General features: G+C 45.3%; 1 protein-coding gene across 3 annotated transcripts in view; it reads left to right on the top strand.

Moving 5' to 3' along the window:
• The window catches only part of PAK5 (p21 (RAC1) activated kinase 5), a 98,044-nt gene that overhangs the window by 60,817 nt on the left and 19,907 nt on the right, over positions 1-17,320 (top strand). For all 3 annotated transcript variants that reach the window (XM_055816523.1, XM_055816522.1, XM_055816521.1), the window contains one exon: positions 12,881-13,672. In XM_055816523.1, the coding sequence (XP_055672498.1) occupies positions 12,881-13,672 (792 nt within the window). The remainder of the gene's footprint in view (positions 1-12,880; positions 13,673-17,320) is intronic.

Below are 17,320 nucleotides of genomic sequence, written 5' to 3'. Positions count from 1 at the left end.
GTTTTAGCCTGCTTCATAACAGGTCGGTGGAGGGGATTTCCATATAAAATCTGTCACGCAGCACTTGCACTCCATGTTGGTGCTGGGGCGGTGTTTGCTACTTCCATTTCCAGTTAACCCTGCAATGCCAATAATCATTCAGTAACTACACGTTCTGCATGTTACCATGATATATTTGTTCTAGGTCTACTAATGAATTTCTTTTGGTCCATTGTAGTCCAGAACAGAAACCGTACTGGTTATAGTACCATTAAATTATATTGCATGTTATTACCAAACAGCCAAGTTTATTCAACCCTAGCAGAGTTTAGCTCAAAAAGAGTAATAGTATCGGGGGGGAAATAGTGTTGTCAAGCAGCGTGCTTACCTGTAGAGGCAAAAGCTCCAGGTGTAAATGTGGGGTTTTTTTTTCTGTCTCCTGCTTTGACATGATTATATTTGGGCTTTGGTGGCTCTCTAGGAATTTGGAAGTGCTCTGCTGATCTTTCTTTCTTGTCTTCTCCTTCGCACAGGATCCAATTACACTAGCCAAGTGCTGTGTATTACAGGGCAACAACACTGACTTGCCCACAGGGACTTTTGAATGCCTTTTCTGTTGTCTGTGGGATGAACTGTGAGGGCTGGGGAAAAAAAGGGCGTTTCTGATATAGGTCTTTGGAGAGAGAAAAGTGAACAAAAGAGAAGCATTTAGGATGAGCATTTCTGCTTTTTAATTGCCAAGATCAGATCCAACAGGCTTTAGCTATAAGGATCACACAGTTAAAAAAATAGCAAGAGATTGTGAGTTTTACTGAATTTCACATTTTTGTAGTCTAAACAAAACAGTATTTACTATCTGTGTCCTAGTTTGCATTTAATAATCCACACTGAGCACAGCACAAGTGAAGATCCTTACTGCTAAGGCTTACGCTTCCATGTGTGAAGTAGCACTTTCTGGGAGTGTTGGGATATATAGGTATAGAAAACTGGTTTCAGCACACTGGCTTTTATGAACAGCCCTGGGAAAATGCGGTGGGGCGGGAGACTGGGTCTGACTCGGATCTCACACTCCGTGGGAGGGAGCAGCCCCGTTTCTCTCTTAGCAGCAGCAGCTCCATGGCCCTTACCCTTCTTCCTGATTTTCTGTGTTGTCAGGGGAGGGTTGGAGGAAGGGGAGGGAGCAGCACTTTGTCAGGCAGATTAATTTATTAAATTTGTCAGGGCCAATCTGCTGCTGGGGACAGAGTGCGCTTGGTGGCGACGTAGCCCAGCAAATCGAATCAAATCGAGATTACCCTAGAAATGTTTCAGCAGTTTCTTGTAAATGACATACTGCGGTGCTGTGCTGGGCATTGCCCCCTGCAAGTTACTCTGTTGTGGAGCATCCTCTGAAATCTTTTGCCTCGGTTTGTTGCTGTCAAGAAGGTGTTTGACTTGCACTTCTCATTTATGAGAGTAATTAAAGCATCAGCTCAGGCAGCTCCTCATGTCTTTCTGTAAATTTGACCTAACCATTAGATGTCTGCACAGGGACACTGCTCTGTTGTCCGTGTTTGCAGGTGAAAATCGCTCAGCGGGAGTTAGCACCACTGAGGGCATTCCTGTTGCCGCACTTCCCATTTAATAGCTGTGCTTGAAAAGGAGAACTAAAATGCTTCCTTGGATGAAAGAATACTGCAATTTACAATACGCATGAAATTATTTTGTTTTTTTGAATTTGCTAATACAAATTCCTGAATTCCCTGAAATCAAAGAAGGAGTTTTCACAAGAAGGTGGAGCCCATAGTACTTAGACGTAAATCATATTAAAAAAGCACACCTTACATGTGTGTGGGTGGTCAGGAGCACACAGTTTTAGTGAAGTACCTTGACACTTCCTCACTGTTTTCAAGGCCATGGGACTGAGACATTTTTCAGCATGGTGCTGGCTGCAGGGTGGTTTCGTTTGCTGTGCCTTGCCAGTCCCTTCCCTGCCAGCACGGCCAGCTCGCTGCACACATCATCCACATCACCCTGCCCTTTCCTGGTGTGCTAATCCCAAATACACAGGGCTGTGATTGCAGTAACTGCCTCCACCCTGAGCAGCGCTTTGCTGGACTCGTGGGAGGCGAAGCCCATCGATCTGCAAAACACCAGCTGCGTGCCGCTTGGGACTGAGGCACTCATCAGCATCTTCTGCTCGCTGCCTTTGCCTGGTGATTTGTGAAGTGGGAAGGTAATTCACAACCCTGTGCCATGGCTTGCAGAGCTGAAGGAGCTTCTGAAGCTGGCCTCCGTACACGCTGAAACAGAAATGTTGACTTTGTCTTCAAGCATCTGCCATATTTGCTCTGGTAAATCACAGCAAAAAATAATAGTTTAAATTGTTCCTTCTGAATTGTCACTGTCAAAATCCTCATTTTAATTAAAAGCAGGGAGATGACTGTGACCACTGTGGAGTGACCCAAGAGCCTCTGCCCTCCTAAGCAAGTGCCCCACTGCCAGAGCTGTCAGATGAAGGCAATTATTTCCCTAGTGTAAAATTTTATCGCACTGGAATTGACTTAAGTATTTCAGAAGGCTCAATCAAACCACAGCCAGAAATCTTGCACTGAGAGAAAAGTGCAGGGATCATTAATTGGGTTAATGCACCGTCAACCTTGCATTTGTTAATGGGCATGTTTAGGGCATGAAGGAAACCTCATTGTGGGAAGTGTCATCGGAGTACAAAGACGTACAGGGTGGTGAGCGCGACTGAAACGACAGGGCACTGTCTTTTACATCACCCACCCAGCTGCAGGGCTCCTCTCCCCATGAAAATCCGACACCGATTCCTTTCTGGCCCCTAGAATAAAACCTGTGACGTTGTCATGCGCCGTGGTTGTAGAAGGACATTTTTTTTTTTTTTTTTTTTTTTTTTTTAATGCATGTCAGCCCTGGGAAGACTCGCATGGTGTTGTGCCCCACCAGTTCCCAGCGCTGATCACGCGTAGCTGTAAAATACTGACTCTGTGCCACAGAAGCAGTGTTGTTGGGTGCCTTGGTGTCAGCACCACGTGGGAGACCCTCAGCCCCCGTGAAGTGTAGCAGTAGGTTATGAAAGCTGAAGTATTCAGGGAGGTGGTGGCTGAGCATTTAATTGTTGCCATTTCTTGTGCCTTTGTTGAGAAAAGTGGGTTTTTGTTTTCCTCACACCTCCCCCACACAAAACCCCAGAAAAAATAACAGTCTAGGCTGCAAATATCAGATGTAAGGACAACTGGCTGATACAATGTTGAAGTTGGTGATGATTGTCTTGTGGTGCAGAGAGGCCTTCAGAAAATCTACAGCCATTTGGGCTAGCCCCGAGCTGCTGTAGGGTTCTCTGGTTATCTCACGTCCCTGGCAGGGTCAGTTCACGCCTGTTTAGGAAGCATTTTTGCAATGCATTTTGCTTGGAAAGTGATGATGCCAGAACTGAAAGAGGCAGCAGGATTGTCACCACCCCTTGTTTCATCTCCTGTTCCCTGCACCTACCTTGTGGCTGAGGATGGAGATCTGTAGTGCAGAAGGAGTCGTTCCTAAGCCTCTCCCATAGCACAGCGGTAATCCAGGCACATATCAGTTCCCAAGCCCAGATTTCTGAGGTACCGGTTAGAGACTCTGGATCTTCATTGCTTTGTATTAACTGCCCTTAATTATGTCATTTATATTTGGACGTAAACCTGTTCAAGTCACATGCAGCCCTGCCTATGGCAAGCTTGGTACTGGAGCTGTGACATGTCACACGTTTCCAGTCTGCTCCTGTCCTGGGGTTACAAGACTGAAAAACGGAGTTGTGTTTCTTGGAGGGAAAGATTTCTGTCACCTAGCCCACGTGGCCCTAACTTCACTTGGTGTTTCTCAGCTGCCTCTGAAGTCGGCCCAGCTGGAAAGCTCTGGGGTGCTGCTGCTGCAGGGTTCCCCTGTAATGGCCATGGGGCGTTGCATGGTGTAGAAGCCACACCAGCTGTCGCTGGGCCACAGCTACACCTCAGTAAAACTTCCTGAATTTGCTTTGCAACTTCCTTGAGGGAATAAAAGAAAACTCCACTACCACAGGGGCACTGGCAGGTGATGTGGCTTTGAAAGGGGGAGGATAAGATACCTGGTCCTGTTGGTATTCATCAGCAGGGCTGGCTGCAGTCTTTCTGAGGCAGTGATCTTTTTCTTTCTCCACAGATTTGACAAAGTAGGAAAGTCTGATGGACAGATTTTATCCAGAATGTGGCCAAAAAACCTGCAGTCTTTGGTGTGGCTTGATAGAGCTTTTTGGTTTAGCAGGCCCACTCTGCGCACAGTTGTGCTGAAACGACTGCCATCAACCTTAGGAAAATGTAGCGACTATTAAGAGGGCAGTTAAAATTCCTGCAGTTATGTTTTTGAGGGATTTCATCTTGTGGAACATTTTGCTTTTACACTCCGTCTTGGGATAAAAGAAAATTTTGAAGTGTCTTAAGTCCTATGAAATAGAAATTCTGTGGGTTTGAGATTTCTCCATTCCTCTCCCTGTGAAGTGCTTGTATAACTCGTCAGTAATAAGTACACTAACTTGCTCACTGAAACTAAAACTTTGAAGTCATTCATTTGTTGTGTGTCTGAGAGAACTGTGTATACATATTACATATAAAATTGCACATACCTGATGCATTTTAAGTAGAGCCAGAATAATTACTTTTGACATTTAATATTGTCTAACAGTGTTTCAAATGATATATAACAACCATGTTTATGTATTTAAAAAAAAAAAAAAAAATAATTACCAGAATGTAGATATTTCAGTGGAATTTTAAAACTAAATGTTTTGCTAAAGTTACTATATTTCAAAATGTCAAAAGAATTAGTGAATATGATCATAATGAAATGTTGCTCTTGTTGTTATGGCAACTAACTTTTAAAACTGCTGTGAAGGGTGACAAATTACACAGTACCATTTTGGTTAGCCTTTTTTTATAGTTTTCCGTCATTTTTACTTCTGAAGAATTTTAAACAGCTGGCATCAGTGTTGTTGTTAAGCACTTCTCTCAAACCTTTAGCTATACCTTTATTTCGATCTATTGAGTAATATGTATTTTTCAGGCTGAGTAAATTTCATTTCTAGATCATCACCATCATCACCTACATCTTTCAATAATTAATGTGTGTGTGCCAGTGTTTTCCCAGCTTCTCTCTTACCCTGTGCTGTTGCCAGTATCAGGTTAATTAATGTGATAGCATTGGATGTGTGCACCTGAAGGCTGCATATTACCAAGCTCAACTCTCTGCTCTGTAGTGGCTTTGCTGTGTGGCAGCAAAAAAAAAATTCAGCGGTGCCAGTGTGTGCTCAGAAACGTGGCTGCAGCATAGACAGCTGTATTTCACGGGTTTCTGCCTAGCTGTTTTGCAGCAGCAGGAACCTGCTGAGTACAGCTCATCTGGCCTGTTCAGCCCAGCCCCTGTGGACAAGCCCCACCAAAAGACGCTGCAGAGCTCAGCCCAGGGCAGCCACAGCGTTCTCTCAGGTAGTGTTTGCAGAAGCAAGCAGGAGATATTTTTTTGTACAGGTGAATGCTGGGAAGGAGTCTCTGGGACCCGTCCCTCCTCCAAAAGAGAAATTGTGAGAATAATTTGGTTTTTTACTCCTTTGAATTCAGGAGAGAGACAAGGGTGCAGTCCTGGGGTAACACGGCTGTTGGATAGCCCAGCATTATGCTTGCCCAAGCTCAGCATCTCTAGTCTGATGTTAAGGAAACCAGAATGGTGGGGGGGGACTTCATACAGAAGAGGTAAATCGGCCTCTGAGGAAAGTGTTTCCGACCTGATGTTACCCACAGTGACCTTCTCCTCTTGGAAAGTGCGGTGTTACCTGCGGTGAGGTGTTGGTACAGGTATCAGTTGCCTCTTCTGTCATAACACGAAAAAGTGACTGTACGCCCTGCTGCTGTTGGCATCTGTCAGGAGATGAAACACTTGTCAAATGATTGTGGGTGGACAGAGTAAAACTTGGTTTTCGTATCTAGTGATGTTGAGTCAGCTCTGGTGATGAGCGCATCCCAGAAATGGTACATCCTGCAACAGCCCTGGGCTCATGGCTGGGGCTCCTGCCCTCCCAACTAGTAAAGCCCCAGAGATGTGGACCTGGCTGAGTTTTACTTTGGAGGTTTTAATTTGTATTTAATTTCTCCTGTGCATGGGAAAGGTTCTGTCTTAAGAACTATCCCAAACGGGAATTTCTGAAAGGGATTAGAAAAATTAATGAGATAGAAAAATTAATGAGATGGAATCATGTCTCATGTGCTTAGACACTTCATACAAGGGGCAGCTGACACGATCTTGTGCGTCTGGTTTTGCCAGGTGACTCTGTGGTGTGAAGTGTATTGGTTTGGTCCCAAACATACAAAACCAAAAAAAGTCTTTGGTCCAGGAAGCAGAGACCCATACCTCCTCACCAGCTGAGGCATCTGATATTATTGCAGAAATATGCAGAATTTCTTCCCCTAGGAGGGAAGTGTGGGATACTAGAAGCAATTAATATTTTTTTATTACTATTTTTATGGGGAGTATGAGAATATATAGCATTGGGAAGGAATTAATAACAGAAATTATATAAACTCTGCAGCTTTCAGTTGTAAACCAAGCTCTAAATTACAGGCTTCAGGAAGAAATGTTCTGACATACTTTCCTGTCTGTTGTGTATTCCTTGTGACTAACTCTGAGTAATAGCCATTTTGTAGACAGGCTGTAGATCAAAACTGGAGCAGATCCCGTAGGACACTACTGGAGGGTGCAGAGTGATAAATGACGTCTCTTCTCACCCAGCACTATTTCTCTCTGTGTATCTGCTGAGTTCCTGTTGCAAAAGGCACGTTTCCAGGGTAATGTTGTATGGCCCGAGCACCGTGAACTTCCCACTTAGGTTGATGTTTTGTATTACCACGGAGAAATGAGGTGTTTGGTAGGTGCAAGCCGCTGGTGCTGGCCCATCTGTCTGTATCTGCTCGTTCCCTGCCGAGGTCAGGAGACAGCTGCCCAGATGCAGCACTTCTAACTTGCACAATCTGTATCATCTCCAGTTCTGCCTGAGGATGTGGTCCCACGGCCAGAAAGCTGCAAATATACCCATTACCTCCCTTGCGGCACAACCGTACAGGCGTAGCGTAGATGTGGTTATGAAGAGGACCATGCACCAGTGGTGGGAGCAGATGGCATCGAAAAGGAGAGAGCCCTGGGGTGGCTGCTGGTGAGGAGCAGGTCTGCTGCCTGCATGGAGAGGTCACCCAACACTAAGGCCACTGTGCCAAAACCTAGGGGACAAGTCACCAGCTTCCTAACCCTGGGACTTCTGGGAAGTGCAATCTATGAACGAGTTCTCCAAGACACTTGCACCCACATTAGGTGGGAAGAAATGCAGAGAGAGATGGGACTTCAGCACAGACCCAGCCCTTAATTCTGTCTCCACACTCCTCGTGTCCAAAAAATGGACGGGACTCATGTGCTTTCTTTTAAATATGATCTTTAATGTCCAAGGCTGATGCACAAGCTTGTCTCCTGCAGATGGCAATGCAGCATTGCTTGGGCACTTCTGCCATGAGCGTGGGAAGCCACCCTGCCATGATGCCGTCATCAGGTAGGAGAAAGAGAGGATGGAGGTAGAGAGATGTTTTTCAGTCTTTCCTTATGAAGCTTCACTGTTCAGGTGTAATTAAGCCCTCAGCGGAGCGCAGTGGGGTTGCGATGATGGCTCTGACACCGTCCTTTGGAAAGGCAACTCAGAGGTCAGAAGCTGTCTTCAAGTGAATACTCAATGGAGAAAACCCTTAAACAAAACAATGGGCCCACTTACTTGAAAACAGCTGCCCAGGATCCCAGCTGAGCTCCCCAGTCACTGGGCTTTCAGCCACTTGCTTTTTCTCCCTGGCAGCATATTTACTTGTCCAAGTAAAGTCTGCCATTGGAGACCACAGATGGGTCTTTCTCTGTCATCTCCCGTTTTCCCCTTTGAGCCTGGTCCTTGTGTCAGCCCTCAAGATGGTAACTCAGACTTAAAATTTAGCCTCAAAAACAAGGGAAGGGAGTCCACCTCATGCTGGCCCTGGGCTGCTGGATTTGCTGCATGCTTGAACCCATCTCCAGAAGTTTTGTGTTTCCAGCTATTTTGAGGTCTTCCAAGGACTGTGCTTGGTCTGAGATCTTACAGAGTCTTCTCCTGGTGAGAATGCATATAAAATGCAGACATCTGACTTGCCTTACACCCTTGGCTGCAGCTACAGAACTCTGTTACTTATGGGGAAGGCCAGAGTTTTCCTTCTGACATGATGACAAGGATCATTTTTTCTCCTCAAGGTAGTGCTGTTCACATTTGCTTATGCTGAGGAGTAAAATGTGGTGTCGTGAGCACAAGCTTCACATACTTCGAGTGTCTTGCAACAGCAGATACATTACTGACGTGTCCATCACTTACATTTAGATTACTTTGACCAGCTGTGCTTCATGCACTTTTTCTTAAGAAAAAAATTGATTTTTAGATATGCATAGGCTGTGCTTTTAGTTTAAGTATAATGCAAATGAGGGGAGAAGCTAGCTAGAGGCAAAATCAGAGTTTAGATAGGCTGTTTATAAAGGTGACATTTCCTTAAAAGACCTTTTCTTTTATTTCACCCTGCACATCACAGAGACTTTAAATCCTCATCAACTTCTGAAAACACAACTCCGGGAGGACAAAGGATGATATATTCTTAACGAGTGTGTAGAGTATAGCAGTTTTAAAGACAATAAATGCAAGGTCGTATTAGGGCAAAACAGTTAATTACCCACTTCATTATTGTCAAGGTTAATACAGTATTTGAGCGCGGAAGCTGTTTTTCATCTCCTTTTGGAAACAAGGCAAGACAGCACTTCTCACAGACAGATCCATTATAGCTTATCACCGGAGGACAGACTGCTACAGAAACACCATGAAGGATGTCTACTGTCACCAGGCTCCAGAGCAAACGCCAAACCTGTCCAGAGAGCAATGGAAATGAAATGAGAGCTACAGCTTCAAAGTGCTGTGCTTTAATTCACGGAGATTGCGCCCCATTGATTTTAATGTATGACGGTAATGGTAGCATAAAATTCACCGGCACTCCTTCATCAATTGTAACATTGATCCCTCCTAAACTGCACAGTGTGCTGAAAAGCGTCCTTTAATAAACGTGGGGTATCAACTACAGCAAATGGCAGCTTTCTGTGGTGAACCCAGTGAAAGCTGCACCCGCCATGGGGCTTGATCTCTGTTTTTCATGCATGCCAGGGTGTTGTACAGGTTTCCATTACCTGATCGCAACGATCAGAAACCAAGCCCTCATAAATCTTCGCCCACCAACCTTTGCGAATAACGCTTTGTTTTTAGCTATCTACCTGCAGTAACTTTGAAAATTCCTTAAGCTTAAAAATTCAGAGACCAGTAAGTGGTTGAAAAAATACTGTGAAAAAAACTATGTAGAGAGAATATGCATAAAAATAGAATTCTCTCATTATATGGAAACATAATTATTTTTTTTAATTTTTTTTTAAGTTTATAAAGGCTTTAAAATTACAAAAAACAGTCTAGTTCCTATGAAACTAATTACCAGGATAACCGTGTTTATATCACTTTTGATATTGCCTTTTTCTGTTAGATTTTCTTTCAAGGTTTTTTTTTTTTGCTTTTGAAGTTAGAGCTAGAATTTCCCATCTTTTGTGATTCCTGCCATTGTATTTCAGTCCCAGGAGGTCTTCCCTCTGCTCGCAGATGCAGCACACAGCCTGGTGAATGCAGTAACCGGAGTTTGCATTTCCAAACTGAGACATCAGCAGTTCGGTCTTTCCACTGAAGTCGTACCGTTGAACCTGGGTAATTCTGGCTGTGGCACTAACATTAGGCTTTCAGGTTTGGGAATTTGGGTGACGGTTATGGCATTTCTCAATCTCTGGCTACTTTCTGCAAAAACTTCGCGGGAAAGCTGCAGGTGCTGGTGAGCCCCCAGCACACGCTTTCTCTGTAGTATGATTTCAGGGCAGGTTAACATGGCACAACATATGTTTTATTCTTTATAGCATCATCTTTGATTTTTGTTTTTTAATTTTTGATACTCTTGTGGAATGATACCTGGTTTGGGATATTAATTTGTTTTTTAAGCCTAGTAAATTGTTTTGCCCACTACAGAGGCACCCATTGTGTTTCAGATTTGCGTATAAACATCTTAAGTTCTATCCAAATAGCAAAACACTTGGCAATATAGCATATTTCACAGGGTCTCAGTGAAACACTTCCTAAATTATCCCTTCTAGGGACACTGCTGTTCTTTTACTAGAAATGATACTAGATGTTTCCCTGGAAAAAATCAAGCTTGTATAGGCTGTCTGATTTAGCCAAAGGGGCATCTCACCAAGATGTATGTCCTTTCACGTAAGGGAAGTGCTAAATTTAAAAACAAGTCAAAGGAAATAGAAATGTTGTTGTTGTTGTTAGTAATAATTATCATAATTGATAATTTGATGAATTGATAAAGCACTGACTATTCTGTAGAAAACGTGCCTCTGGAATAGCTAAGTTTTATCCTTCCTTTGCGCTGGCCCTTTTAATTTACTCACAGAGTGGAGCCTGAAGCGAATAGGAATTTCTGCCATCAGTCCTGCAAGTCAGTGTTTGCCAGTGGTTGTCCTCAAAGTGCTGGGAGAAAAGGTTTTTAGTTCTTAATCCCCTGAACTTCATCAGTCGGGATGAGACAAGACTGAGGTCCCAGAGCTAAACAAGGCTGCTTCATCAGACTGGGGCTTTGGTGGCAAATGTTTTTTTTTGGAAAATCGGTTTCCTACAAGATCATTTTACTATTAGTGCTTCTTTTTAAATCCTCACAATGGAAAAGGTGGCTCCCGAGCATGCACCTGTCTGCAGAAAATCCCTACATTCTGCAGGGTTTTGTCACCAGTGAATTCCCTAGCGCACAAAGCCTCAGCAGCATTCTTCTAAGTCTGTTTTCTGAAGCTATCTAAAAATCCTGCTTCCAGAGAGCATCTGCTTGGAGGAGCAGAAGGGAAACTCTCTGTAGCTGAAGAGGCTGCTCGGCTCCCAGGAGCTCCCTCTGGCTTCGAGGTGCTTTTGCAGAGACACAACGCAGGTTGCTCCAGGAAACCTCTCCTTGGTGAAGGCCAGTCCCGTGCAGAGCGTCACGTTGGCGTTTTACTCCTCGGCGCGCATTTGCACAGGGGAAGTGAGGTGCCAGTTGGGTATTTCAATCTTGTTTTCAATTACAAACATTTCATTGTCGAGTGTTGCTGGTTTATTATGTGATAATTAAATATGAATGATCATGCAGTCATCCTGCCAAAGAGGCTGTAGCTGAGTGAAACCAATTTCTCTCATCTTGCTGAATGGCTTCAGAGGCGGAAGGAGCGATCCATTTGCTGTGCCTTATTTTTGCTGTCCTATTGTTTCAGTATCACCAGCTTCAAAATAGCAAACTAGGCAAGTAATTACAGACATAAATCAGAGCAGGGATCAGCGTGAGGTCAGGACTGCTTTGCTTATAACCCAGCTTTTCTCAGCTGCCTTTTGTTGAATATCAGAGAAGTATGTTGCTGTTAATGTGAAAAAAAAAAAAAAAGTTATTTTATTAGTGATGAAATGCATGTTTTGGCAAAGTTTGAGCTGTGGCGTGCTTTCAAGCAGGGGTTGAGCAGCCTCACCAGGCGTGGAGCAGAGCCCCCTCTGTCAGCAGAGGGACGTCTCCTTGAGGTGACCACGGGGACTCTGTTTAAAAATTCATCAAGTCAAATAAGATACAGCCGTAGATACTCAGCCAAAGTGAATCAGCAAAGCAAATGTTTTTTGAGTAGAGCTGCGCTGATTTATGGCCCTGGCCCTTAATCTGTGCATCTTATTCTTGCGGGGTGTTTATAAACGTGAAGCGGCGCTCAACGGGAGCCAACTGCTGACAAATGGATGTGACCGTGTGTTACAGTCTTCAGATGGTACTAGCTAAAAATAATCGAATCTTTCTTGAAGGAGAGCTGTAACCAAGCGCAGTTCACCTCCCAAGCTACAGGAGCACCACAGAAAGGAGTAGGAGTGGGCAGGGGGTTGTGGGCAGTCTGGGAGAAAGTTCATGGCTGTGGTGCTCCTGCACACTTACCCTCCATGGCTGGGGGATCTGTAGAGGACTTTGCAATATTAGGACACAGACAGGGCCACCACTGCTACCACCACATGGCATCCACGATGCGGGTGTCCCAAAGCCATGGTTGTGCACAGGGGTTTGCTGGATGCCATGTGTTGTGAGAAAAAGGTGTAGTTAAGTATTTTTCCCTCTTTCCCAAGTGTCTCTTATCCTAAGTTAACCAAGAGGCAATCCCTGGTGGTAATTTTGCTTCCCAGGAACATACAGCTTTGTAGAAAAACCAGAACCCGGCGCATATTAACCTATACGTGACTTTCCATTCCAACAGTTTGTTAAAATAACATGTAGATGTGACCACTGAATGATTTTCGTTTGGCTTATCCATACCCTGCAAATCAGATTCAGCCCACAAGTTTTGCTTGGTGTGGGCAGCTGAATAGTATCAAATAAAAACTAAGTAGTGGCTTTAAACATCTCTGCCTTTGGCTTCTGAACACCCACCTCTTAAACCGGGCTTTTTAACAGTGTCTTTACATGCCACACGTCAGCTTACGATGTACGCCAAATTTAACCCCTCTTTCTTCATTCATTTCTGCATGTCCTATTGTAAGTAGTTACGGAGGTATTTTTTTTTTAGCAATGGATTATTCTGAGGTAAATGACTGAAGAACATAACATATCACCACAGGTATTTCTGGGTGAATCGGTATTTCGTTTCAGTGGGGTTTCTTTGTCAGATATTAAATGAAAACCAGTATTTAATCAAAACAATTTTTTATTCCTAGACTATTGTTAGAGGAAATAAGCCTCGAAAGGATACTTCGATCAATGGCCTGCTGGAAGAGTTTGACAATATCTCAGTGACACGATCCAATTCCCTGCGGAAGGAAAGTCCTCCCACCCACCACCAAGGAAACGCAAACCATGTGCCGAGACACCAGGAGGAAAATGGTTATATCACGTATTCCCAGTACTCCAGCGAGTCAGACACTACAACGGACTATGTCGTGGAAAAATACCGAGACAAGACTCTTTACGGGGAAGAGCTGGACAGGTACTACAAAGGGAGTTACGCTGCCAAGCAGAACGGGCACATGATGAAGGTGGCTTCGCGGGATGTGTATTATTCTGAAGTGACGCCCCTGCAGTCAGACCTTTCCAGGTTCCTCCCAGATTATCACGCACACCTGGAAACAAAGCCCAAACCGCTGGAATATGGTGGCCTAAAGCTGGAGTATCAGCGGATCCCCAGCGGATCCTCCCTGGACTATAGAGATCCCTTTCCTTACACCCCGTCCCGAGCATCGGTGCAGAGCGAATGCCCCAAGGAGAGGCTGGAGTACAGCGACTGGGGACACGGCCTGGGCAGGGATGACTACGACAAGCGGCCGAAGTCATCCTACGTGGACCCAGCGAGCCCTCAGCCAGCGATGAGGCAGAGGTCCAGGTCAGGCTCCGGTCTGCAGGAGCCGGCCATGCCCTACGGAGCAAGCGCGTTTAAAGCACACCAGCAAGGACATTCCTACAGCTCTTACACCTACCCCCGCTTGTCTGAAACTGCAGCAGGCATCCCCAAGGTAACGTGACATCCCTGGTGACAGTGACCTCTCCAGAAGGGGGTTGCAAAATATTAAGCATGTGCAAAAAATTAAGGGCAAGGAGCCATGCTTGGGTATGCAGTGCCGAACGCGGCTAGTAATGACCCCAGGAGCTGCACGGCTGCTGTTGGAGGGCGTGAAAACTCACCTGCTTTACCTGGGTATCTGAAAATGGATGTCAGGCATCAGTGGGTTTAAGATATTTATTGAAAGACAGGTTTGGAGATGCCCAGCGTCCAGGAGTTTTGCTTGGGCTTCCCAGTAACCTTAAGACCTTTGGCAGCTTTTGTAGCATTAGGAGTTCATACGCCTGTGCAGATCTCAGCAGGAGGTGGGATGCTGGTCTGGTTTGTATATCAGATGCTTTCATATTTGAGCTGTTACTGTGCAAGGCTGAAACCTCTGTGTTTTAGTATTTATGTTGTATTTATTTATATTAGGAGATTCATTAACCCTTTGCTGCTAATGAGAGTAAGGGTTTACCCCACTCTGTTTTTAAGCAATGAAGTTAAATCAAAGCAGCTTATCTCACCCAAGAAATTTTAAATGTAGGTTTTTTTAAAAAAAAAGTTATGGTGCAAAAAAGCATTTCAAACATGTCATCTACAGGCATCTCCTCTGCACAAATTTGTGTCCTGCTCTGCCTTTTCTAAGTCACGTGAGGAATACTGTCCATATAAGCTGTCCTTTCTTGCAGTAGTTTGCTGTAACTGTTTGTTCAGTTAAGAGAACAGTGCTTTTCTCACGTGTCTAGGCACATAGCTATAATGATGATCTGCTTAAACAGCTAATATTCTGCAAGAGATGGTTTTTTCTTTGGTGTAGCTTGCATTGAACATTACTGAGCTCCCCTAGCAACGGGCACCAGGCTGGTAGCTCATTTTTCCAGGGCTGAAGCAGTCTTGGGTTGCTGTGACTTACCAAATCTGCTGAGGTAGGTAGCTTGTTAGGTGGTGAGATCCACTCTGCTGTTTAATGATGATCTGAACGGTGCGTTTTCTTCACTGACTCTGTGCACTAAGAACATGGTCCTGTCCAGTTGCAGACCCAGAAGTCCAGCTCTCTGCAAGTCCGTGATATCCCTATGCCGGAGGCACACTTCTGTCTTGCTTGCTCAGGTTGTGGCTGCTTTGCTGGTCCTGGGGTGCAGAATGAATAATCAGTGTCCTGCGGTAAAGGCAGAGCAATGCATTTTTATTCCATATTGCGATAAAGCACGGAGCTGGGCTTTGGAAGTTGAGGATAAGCTGCAGGGGGGATAGAAAAGTTACCAGGTCTCTTTGTGTGCCTTTCCTGAGCTCAGGGTGTGGCGGGAGGGATGTGTTGGGGTAGTCAACTCTGTGCCAGAGTGTGGCATTAAATAGGGATTCTGGAAGTTTTGAGGAAAGTGTGGGATGGGCTATCTGCCATTTCCTTCATTGAAAACAATCACAGAGTTTAGAAAGGAGAAGGACAAATCCAGTAATTAATAGACCTCTTGTGCCTGGTCTTGCCAGTTGTACAGCATTCAATAGGGTAGAAGACAGAGGTTTACAGGACTTGACGCACTCCAGACACTTTGAAAAATATCCCATTAAAATGCAGTAACAACTTTTATTAAAAAAAAATATCTGTTTCCATGCAAGACTCATTGTGAACTGTTCATCTCCTGAGTGCATCAAAACACTCCTACAGCCTTGGTGTATTGAAACTTGATGATTCACTGTTAAGTGCAGCAGTTTCAATTCCCAAACTGGTCCACAGCTTCTAGAAGTGAATAGCAGCTTCTTGTCTTGGATGATTGCTGAAGAGTCTTCTTTTCAAGGAGGCATTAGTAAGATAATGGTTCATCAAATGGGCTTACTAAATGAGAATCAGGTCTCAAATCAGATATTTTACAAATGAGATTGGCTTTAAAGTATAGTTAAAAGGGGGGGAAAGCAAGCAGTGAGAAAGTCTGCAGGCACAAATGTGTAGCTTCAAAATGCGCTTAACAAAGATGTTCATTTTGGCTTGTAAATGGGAAGAGCAGACTTCAGTGTTATTTGCAGGTGATAGATGCCAGGTAAATCAAATGCCTGCCCTGTTCCGTCATCAGTGATTTCAGAGGCATTACATCAGAAGACTTCCACGGTGCTGGGCTTGGGCACTGCACGCGGTGGGACCGTGGAGGTGTAGGGAGCCAGAGGCTCAGATCTGGTTCTCTCCAGTCCCACCCCCACGTTACCCACCTGGTCTCCTACTCCTGCAGACTAACTCCAGTAACGCTTGCATGGGGTCACACGTCTGCCGTGTTACCCTCATGACACAGAGATTATGTCCCACTTTGTTCAATGGGGTCTTCTCAGTGCTGTCACACAACATCAGACTCGTCCTGCCAGGTCTGCTTATCTTTGGACACTCTGTACTGCATGTTTTGGTTCTGCCCTCCTCTTCGTGGCAGGCAGCCCTCTCAGCTTTTTGCACCAGATCCTGTTATTTCAAAGCTCCTTTTCCTGTCATCTATTGGTAGCAGCTCTCCGTGACCCACTCCTGTCCCTCCTCCAAGGGTCCGTGATTGCTGCTCTCTGCTTTGCTGCCCTGTACTGCTGTAACGTAGCAGAGGTCTCTCTCTAATCGGGCCGCTGCTCAGCACCACCATTTTCCTGCTGCCTGTTTTGCAGACATTCTGCGCCAGGAGGACTTTTCCAGCCCAGTGAAGACAGACCCCCAAGCCTTTACTGTCACAAACCTTCTCCTTTTTCCCCTGTTTTCTCATTCACGTGCCAGTAGCTTTCTGCGAGTGCTGCCTCTCAACTCTGCGCGTGGATCAGGGAGTCTCGGAGATTTCCACAGCAAAGCACCGGAGGGTGACCTTTCCCCTTGCAGTCTCTGTGATGTACGGACCGTCCCTTCCACACCTTTGACTTCAGCAAACGGAAACCCAATTGAACAGAAGTCCATTTCATGTTTCCTGAAAGGTGACGCCGTCTCACCAAGGGCCTGCGGCTCCTCTGGGAGGGTATGGGCTCCGGCTGCAGGCTGTGGCTGCCACCTCTGCCGCAGTCCCGCTGCGCTGTGTGTGGGGCCACCCGCTCGGCTGCAAGGCTGGCCAAGCAGCCTGCCCTGCGGGGAGTGCACCCCTTACAAACAGGCAGGCGTTTCCTCCGCGTGCGCTACACGACTGGCATTGCTGTCGTCACAGAGGAAACTGAAATGAGTTTAAACAGTGCTACATCCACCTTTTAACAACCAAAAGACCCGGCTGTCGATGTGGCCGCGTGTGGATGCTAGTAATGCTGTGAACGGGTGAAGCAGCCCAGCCAGCAGCAGCAGGGTATCGCCTTGCACTGCAGCGCTGTGATGGATGTCGTGTCAGAGCTTCAGCTGCTCCTTTGACCTGATCTTGAATGAGCGCAGGGCTGGTTTCTTCTTCCCTTTGTAGTAGTTAAAGAATTTCCTTTCAGTAGGTAACTGCGTTCAGTAGCAGAAACAGAATTACTGGCGGAATAAAGCGTGTTCGATTTTACCGTGATGTGAAGCACTGCGTCAGGACACAGCCTTGGAGAAGAGGCTTAGCTGATTTACTCACTATAGCTCCCGATTCTTTGCAAGGTTTCGTGGGGTTCAGGATGTGAATGGGTTTACGTTGTACTGCAATGCTAACCT

This window comes from Falco peregrinus, chromosome 11 (assembly GCF_023634155.1).
Source record: "Falco peregrinus isolate bFalPer1 chromosome 11, bFalPer1.pri, whole genome shotgun sequence".
NCBI classification, from domain to species: domain Eukaryota; kingdom Metazoa; phylum Chordata; class Aves; order Falconiformes; family Falconidae; genus Falco; species Falco peregrinus.
This window is presented reverse-complemented; position numbering and strand designations above follow the sequence as displayed.